We start from the raw sequence: 9,019 nt of genomic DNA on the forward strand, positions 1-9,019 counted from the left end.
CGCCTTCCCCTATGTATCTCTTCCATTTGTATGTTCCTAACTTGTATCCTTTACAATAAACTGGTAATTAAGTAAAGCATTTTCCAGAGTTCTATGTTTTGCTGTAGTCAATTATGAAACCTGAGGGGTGTCGTGAGAACCCCTGAATTGGTACTAAGCCAGGTGGAAGTGTGAGTAAGCCTGAAGACCCCATTTGCAGCTGGTGGCTGAATTGAGGGCAATCTTGTGGAACTGAGCCCCTAATCTGTGGAGTCTGTGCTAACACTGGGTAGTTTGTATCAGAATTGAAGGATCTCGTCCTTAACTTGTAGAGTCTGGGCTAGCCCTGGTTAGTTAGTGTCAGAAATAAATTGAATTTTAGGACACCCAATTAGTGTGGAGAATTCGTATTGGAATGATATGTTTAAATTACTGGAAAAAGTCTATGGCCATGCCACCCTTGACAAACCCAATCCTGTCTGATCTCAGAAGCTAACTCGGGCCTGGTTAGTTCTTGGATAGGAGACCACCTAGGAAGACCAGGTGCTGTAGGCATAAAAAAAAAAAAAAAATTAATAAGGGATTGTAAGCTGACAAAGTCCTTGCAATCTGTGAGGTCAACCAAGGGTTGCCTCACCTAAAAAAATAAAAAAAACAAATAAAACAAACAAATAAATAAATAAATGACTGGAAAATACCACATTTTCAACCATAGTATTTCCAAATTTTAAAATAATTTATAGCCTGCCACCTTCATATTTATCTATACTTTTAAACTCTTAAATTAGACCTTTAATAAAATAAATTTAAATAAGTAAAAATCCATACATACCCAAAATGTTCACAAATAATTCATAATATTCAAAGGTAAGTAGAGGTTCAGGGAGATCTAGAAAATAATCTGCAATTGTTCTGAATACATCACGTTCGAATCCAACATAAGTTGGATTATTCATATCATTACTTCTTGGCCCTAAGAAATAGGAGGAAAAAAAAATAAGCAAAATATATTTTACTTTAGACACATTTTAAAATATACTTATAAAAAGTATAAAACCTATTATTTCATGAAGGAGCTATGTTTAACAATAAATTCTGTCACAGTTCAAAAATTTAAAGAGTTGTACACACTCCTTCTTATTATCTTTTCCGTAGAAATCACTGTAAGCAATTACCAGCATTTTGTTTAATATTTATGTGCCTGAAAAACTGTATAGAAAGCAAAATTTGATATATATTTTAAAGGCATTAAGGAAATTTATTTTAATGGAATTTTATCACAATTCATTTTATAAAGCAAAGACTATTTGGATAATACAAATAATTCTTACAAATTGTCTTTTGCAAATTTATATTTTCAGGAATAAATCTTGCTTGATACAAAGCATACCTTTAATGAGTTTAAATAATACCTTTATATTCTGTTTTATTAGCTTAACATTATTGAAATACCCTGTCTACTTATTAGTGTTTTCCTCAGAAATAAGACCTGATCCTAGGTTACAGATGAGGAAACTGAAGCTCAGAGTAACCTGCTTAAGATGAAGGAGTCCTTGGTGGCAAAGCTTGAATTAGAACTTAGAGCAATGTAAAGTAAGAGCAATGCTCAGGACCTTGAGGTCCAACAATATTTAAAGTATGGTCCATGGACCACATAAACAGAATCATCCGATGTTCCTATTAAAAATATAGCCTCCTCTACGCAGACCGGAATCTATGGAAGAGAAGCTTGGATTACTAGCCTAGAAATGTTTGCTTCTGCTTCACTAATTTAGTTGTTTCCAAACACTGATCTGGGCATCTTTGCCATAAGGATCTTCTGAGGCATAGTTAAAAAAAAAAAAAAAGATTCCTGACATATTGAATCAACTGAAATTGAATCTTTGGCGAGTTTCCCTAGTGACTGTGATATGAATTCAGGTTTGAGAGTTACTATGCTATCTTTCAAGTTAAAATCTGTTTTCCCAAATCCAAATGATCTCTCTTACTTCTCTGTCTCTAAACTTTTGTTATGGCCCCACAAGTGTGAGCGGAAAAAGGATTAAAGCAAACAAATGACATAACACACATTTAATAGCTTTAAGGCTAATACGGGTTTTATGTAGAGCAAAATAAACATTTTTCTACAGAGGATATAAAAAAGTACTCTTAATATGAAGAATAAAAAACTTAATAGTTATTACAAAGTCTTGTCTGACAGAAAATACTTTACTGGAATTAAAAATATAGAATTTATAGTTAGAGAATCTAGCATAGCTCCTATGTATTAGAAAGAAGACTTTCTAAGCCTTAGTTTTTTCTCTGGAAAAAAATTATAGTATATTGATCACTGATTCTTACATGTCACAGGATTACTGTGGTGGGTTAAATAATAAGAAAAAGTCTTAATACTTCTTCTGGCTAGATATATTGTCATTTAAGTCGAATACAGTTAGGTATGTCTTTGGTATCATTTAGGTATAACATTGACTGGGATGAAAGTAACAAATCCCTAAAGATGAGGCATTAGAGAAATCCTTGGAAATATGCTTATCTGAGTTGTTAACCATTAGCAAAGGATGAGAGTAAAGAGCAGTTAGGTAGGGGAAAAGTTAGAGAAAATAAAAAATCTTAAGATTATGATCAAGATCTTTACCTTGATTTAATATAAAATCTTTCTATAACTTACGTTATTACTTTATTGCTATTCATTCTGTTATTTTGTCATATTGACACCCAGTGGACAACAAGGGAATATATATTTATCCTGAACATTAATAAAATACTAATTTTATAAGAACTAGAAAAATACTTTTGTAACAAAATTATTAAAATATAATTTAACTTTTGATGATTTGAAAACACATACCTCTGCAAATTTTAAAAATTGATTTTGAAAGCAATTAGGGTTTGTATTTGAATTGGGGCCTTAAATTATAAAAAAAGTCAATTATCGCTGATCATTGGGAAGCTTGATGAATAAAATGCTAAAAAATAATTTGCTGATTAGTAACATAATTTTTCATAAAAGTCCCATTAATATATCCTATAGAGTTAACGTGTGTCATGAAGCACTTGAATGTTGAAGCCATGTATGTACATTTATTGGCAAGGGGTATAAAGTAGATTTTATGACTTCATTTCTGACTGAAACTTTCCACTTCTAAGAGCTTTACTTACAAACTGCTATTTGAACTCTTTGGGCCTCACTGAAGTAACTGATGTAGATTATATTGAAAAATCCTTTGAGATCCTCTAGCCTATAATTTTATGATATATGAGAACTGAGCCACAAATGATGCACTTGAATTATAAAATCACCATTTGCAAAGAAAAAGTTAAGGGCTCTATAACATACTTGACATGTAAAGAAATGTAATCAGTTCTAGATTTTCATTTAAACATCAAGGGAAATAATGTATTTTATCAAGACTTTAATAAGTTCTTTAAGAATTTTTCTCAATTCTTGTTAAACACTATCAATATACTACACACACACACACACACACACACACACACACATATATATCTATATATGTATATCTATACATATATATACTTTGACTTACAATTTGCGAGGCACTTCATGGCAGATAATACCCAATGAGGAAGGTCATCTACACACACATAAAAAAATTAGATTGTTTAGTAAATATATTTTTATGATAGTATATTTAAAGCTTAGCATTTATTATATGTAATTATATACATGTATATATGCATGTATGTATATGTTATATACGTGTATCATTACATGTTTATAAGACATAGGGCCAAGGCAATAGTTTAAGATACAAGTTTAAAAAGCTATAAAGATCTTGAGTTTGACTCTTATGACAATACATAAAACAATTAGCACTGCTAAATCAAAGATTAATTATTTTGGGGGGGGATAGTTTGGAAATAAATTAACATTTATCTTTATCTACTACCACCATCTTTTCTTTATCCTCATTTCTGTTCTGACTAGATCTATGCTATTGGAGTATTACTGATTTGAGTGAAAGCTGATTGAAACAAGCTATATTTAAATATAGCGTACTTTCACAATGAAGCTTGCTTCAAATAATTACCTCTATGTTGCATAAAATCTAGTATTTTGATACAAACACAAAAATCGCACATATATTTGACCTGAAAAGTTTATGGTTATAAAGAATAGAAAGCTTGGATGGGAGCATATATTGTTAATTATTTTAGGTAATGAAAAATAGAAATGGCATAAAACCATTATGCAACATATACAAAGCGTATACAACATAACTCTTAAGTTTTGACATTTACTATTTGTTCCTACAATTAAAACCTCAAAGTTCTTGCCCACACAAAGAAATTGAAAGTAATACATGTCAATTAATTCTACAGACAGAAACTGATTACAAAAAAAATGACTCAACATTTTGAGATTGATACTTTTTTTATAATCTAAGTTTTCTAATACATCTGGCTTGAATTATTTCTGATTTCCCTATCTTATATCTGATATCAATATATTATATAAATATATAAACACTATAATATAAAAAATGATATATATATATCAAGCCAGTGATCTTTAGAATACTGGTTGTGAGAGTTTGAGGTTATTTTATTGTTACTTTGGTTTTATCTATGTCTCGACCCCTTTAAATTTATATATAACTACTTGTATAAGCTCCATGAAGGGATGGACCATTTCCTTTTTTCTTGTTCATCACTAAATCTTTAGCGCAATGACTGGCACATTATAGGTCTTCAATAAAATGTGGTTAATCAATAGCTTTAATTATATTTAGATGTTTAACCATGCCATTTTTTAAAATATCGAGACTCTATCTTACGAGCTAATAGTATGTATAATATTTACGTAAAAATTATTCCACTGTGATTGCTAAAGCACCTACGATAAAACAACAATCTCCTTGATGTCCTCCCGATTAAAATATTCTGCTTTCTACACTGTGGTCTCTACATATTCCCACAATAGTTACAAAATTTGTTAGCAAGTTTAAAAAGATTTCAGCTTCTTTTATTGATACCAACCTGATTTGTCTTGAAGTATAACTACTCCACGTTTACTTGTATTGGTCATGTTGTACATTATATATTGAGGAATTACTTGTTTTGGATTTATGACTTCTTCTAAAGATGACACACCTAAAGTGGTTTGCAGGCTAAATAGAAGAAAGAATACAAACTTTTTTTTCCCCATAAAATAAGTGTAATAGAATATAAATGAGAATTTGATTGGCAAACAAACAAAGCCCTCAGAATATTTTTTTTCTGACACCAAACTTTGAAGGCTTATATTTAGTATTCATTTTCAAATATATTTATCTAAATAACTTTTGAAGGATTCCAATATAGACCTCAAACTATAGCTACAACTTTGATTCAAAAAAAGGCAAATCACACTGAAAACATTCTATTTCTACTGTACTAGAACTATAGCAAGGACACTTATTAAAAAACATATACAGATTAAATTTTAAGCTTTGGCAACAAATCTTTTTTTTATTTTTTCACTTGTATATCTTGCTGAAAATGTCAAATTAACATTCTAAACATCTCCGGAACTTGGTTATAGCTTAGTTTTAGCTTACTAGATCAGAATAATATATCTCCAAACTTCTTCAACATCTTTCTGGCTTATTTCTCTATTACCAATAGAGTTTTCTTGATCTTCATTGATTACTTCACAGTTCATGTGTTCTATATTTTCCTGAAAAAAAGAATTACTTTGGTTTAATATATTATGTTCAAATTAAGGAAATATTGAATTGACACCATTTTTAATATTTAGTAATTCTATTACTATCAGTCCATTGTGGAGCTATAAGATGTCATATGAAGAAATAATGTAACATATTGTAATAAAGCTTTTGGTTTTGCACCTGCCCCTACTACCCTCGAATCACTCTAAAAATAAAATATCCTTATATTATTACTGTTTCAAGTATGTCTCATTACCATTTTTATTATTGTTTATATGAGTTCCAAACAAATTTATACATATATTTTTAGAATATAAAGTGAGTTAAGAGATTTCAAGCATTGGCTTCAAATATTAACAAATCGTTTACTTTTCATGATTCTATTTTTAAGCACATGGTAATTATATTTAAACTAGTGATTAGTAAAAAAGATATTTTACCTGAGATAACTGTAATCCATGTGTTTTAAGAGTTCTACGAGATAAGTTTCGTAATTTAAAAATACTGTCTTTATCTTTGGAAAAGTTCTCTACGCTGTTTTTTCTCAGTTCTGGGTGCCTTCGTGGAAGGGTTTTGAGTGGTGAATTTGCAGGAAATCTGGTTTAAGAATAACATGCAGTTAAATAATGTGAAATCAGAAACAAACTTTTAGTGTCTATCTTAAAAATCACCCAAAAAAGTGGATTTATTATTTATTTACCAAAGAATGAAAATTCTACATAAATTGATTTTCCCATTAAACTTGTTAAAAATTTTAAGTTTCCTGCTTTCTTTAGTATGCTGTGCATATTTTATTTCTGGATAATTGTGTTATTATTAGAATCAAATCTGCTGCAGAGAAATCACTTACATACAAAAAGGTCCTAGAATGTTACATTTTCTCAATTTCTTTTATGAGTTATCTGATTTGTGTATATTATTTGCTCTTTGTTTGACTGTGATTGTTCTAATTCCCAGAACTTGGTCTCTGCTACTTTTTTTGATTATATTCCTTTCATTTTAATATAAATTATTTCAAAGATACAAAAAAGTACAGAAAATACAAAACATCTATGTATGTAACCATTAACCAATGCAATTAACATTTTATCAAAGACTTCATTATCTTTTTTTTTTAAGTGTGAGAAATTCTTTGCTTATTCTATTTCTTTTTCTCTTCCTAAGGGAAATCACTAATCTTTATTGTTCATGTTTTATACTTTAATAAATAAACAAAAATAATGTGGTTATGTGTTTTTTCACTTTGTGGTATCTTTTATCATACATTAAATTTATGCATGTTTTTAGTGACTTCGGGAATTATTTCTCATTCTACTATCCTAAAAATATTTTCTTATATTCTCTCATAAAAATTTTATTTTCATATATAAGTGTGTAATCCATATATAAGTTATACCAAGTTCCCATATCTGTATGGGTTTGTATTCTCAGTACTTGTTTTAATTTAAGCCCATACATATATCAGTTAAGGCAATTCTCTTTGTTCTTCAAAATTATCTTGGACCTTTACATTACTATATAAACTTCAGAATCTGTTTGTCAAATCCTACAAAAATTATATAGTGCTTTTGAATGATAATGTACAGAATTTGTCAATTTGGGAAGCAGTGACTTATTTATGATACTAAATCTTCTTATCCATGAACAAGATATCCTCTCCAATTATCTTTAATATAATTTAAAAGTTTCTCTAGTAAGGTCTTACACATTTTTGGTAAACTTTATTTTTAAGTACTTTATACTTTATTTATTGTTGTTAAAGACTAGAGGCAGAGGAACTAGTTGAAGAGTTATGCAGAATTCCAGGTAAGAGAGAACAATGGTCTAACAAAAAGATCAGAGAACTACTGAAGCAACTAACAATAGAAATGGTTTAATTAAATCATATTTAAAGGGGAGGAGAATGGGAAAGAATCAAGGCAACTACAGGGAAGATAGTGCCATTCATTCAGATATGGATATAAAAAGACAAAATTTAGGTTAAGAGATGATATTGATTATTTATATGCTATATATTAGAAGTGTCTGTCTAACAGGCAAAAATTGAGTCTAAAGCTCAGGAGAGATATTTGGATTGGAGGTTTGAAAGTCATAAGAAAAGTAGGTGAAGATATGGCATGAGATTACCCATGGAAAGAGGTGAAATGAAGACAAGTGTAGGAGGACCTTGAGGACCAGTAACAACTAAAGGCTGAGCAGCAGCAAAGGAGCCAACGAAGGTGACTAAGGAGTAGTTAAGAGGAAAATTTCTAGAGTGTTATACAAAATGAAATATTCATATGCTTGTTTTGGTTTACTTATATAGCATAAATCATCTGTGATAACATAGGCAAGAATCAATTTCTAAGACATTTCATTTGAAAAGTACTAATTCTGAGAAAAAAAGCATAGATATTAGAATCTAAAGACCAAACTTAATGGAAATAAAACAAAGAACCCTGAGTGCATGAGAGAAAAAGCAATTATGTGGCCGGAGGGATTCAGAAAGGTTTCACAGAGGAGGCTGCAATAGAGTCTGACAAATAAAGTATAGTGTTTCAAAGTAGAAGAGCAGATTACAGACAGTGAACATGATTTGTTGAAGCATGGTCTCAGCTTCCTTATCTGTAAAAAGGAGCTAATACCTACCCTGCATTGCTACTCTAGGGATTAAATAAGAGCATGTAAATCATAAAGCAGGGCCTCTGGTACATAAGTACTTAATAGTCTCTTTAACCTGTGGTATATTTCATCTGTTATTTATTATATAAAGTTTGGTATTTATCTTATCATGAGTATTCTTAGATTATATAAGATTATATGTTACTTGAAGGCAAAGACCCGTGAAAATTTGTCTTGTAATTCTTGAATCTATGAAACTAAAGTTTAATAATGATCTGTCTTTGAAATGTTACAGTTTTCAGAATATGCAGAAGGAATAATATCGCTTTCCTCCTAATTCCTTATCTTATGACATGTACTACCTAACATTTATAAGTTTGAATTGTGTAGCTATTAACTTTAACTTCTAATAGGTTTTAATTGGACTAAAAGTAGTACAGTTCTCTACAAAAACATTACTTCTGAAGAAACTGCTGTTTTAGTAAAAGTATAATAGAAGTGGAATTAAAATTTATCGTTAATTCAGTTGTGCAGTTAGTTCTTTGTTCATTACCTGAATAGCTGACTGTTGTCATCAAGATTTTCTGATCCCCATCTGCCTTTGATATCTTCAATTACATGATTCTTAAGAAATTTTCTCAATAGTTGGATAGTCTGTTGCCTTGTAACTTCAGGACCAAAATTGCTATTATTTCTTAATAGGTCATAAAGCCAATCTACTGCTTCTCCTGCTGTAAAACAATTGCCATATTTTTTAAAGTGTTGCC

The 9,019-nt window shown here is 30.0% G+C and overlaps 1 protein-coding gene across 2 annotated transcripts in view; it reads right to left on the bottom strand.

The window, feature by feature from the left end:
* The window catches only part of DEPDC1 (DEP domain containing 1), an 18,582-nt gene that overhangs the window by 7,701 nt on the left and 1,862 nt on the right, over positions 1–9,019 (bottom strand). For both annotated transcript variants that reach the window (XM_006919311.3, XM_006919312.3), the window contains exons 3-8: positions 8,806–9,019; positions 6,092–6,248; positions 5,541–5,659; positions 4,981–5,111; positions 3,528–3,575; positions 812–952 (exon numbers count right to left, since the gene is read on the bottom strand). In XM_006919311.3, coding sequence (XP_006919373.1) covers positions 812–952; positions 3,528–3,575; positions 4,981–5,111; positions 5,541–5,659; positions 6,092–6,248; positions 8,806–9,019 — 810 coding nt within the window. The remainder of the gene's footprint in view (positions 1–811; positions 953–3,527; positions 3,576–4,980; positions 5,112–5,540; positions 5,660–6,091; positions 6,249–8,805) is intronic.

The sequence above is a fragment of the Pteropus alecto genome, unplaced genomic scaffold (genome assembly GCF_000325575.1).
Source record: "Pteropus alecto unplaced genomic scaffold, ASM32557v1 scaffold25, whole genome shotgun sequence".
Taxonomy (NCBI): Eukaryota; Metazoa; Chordata; class Mammalia; order Chiroptera; family Pteropodidae; genus Pteropus; species Pteropus alecto.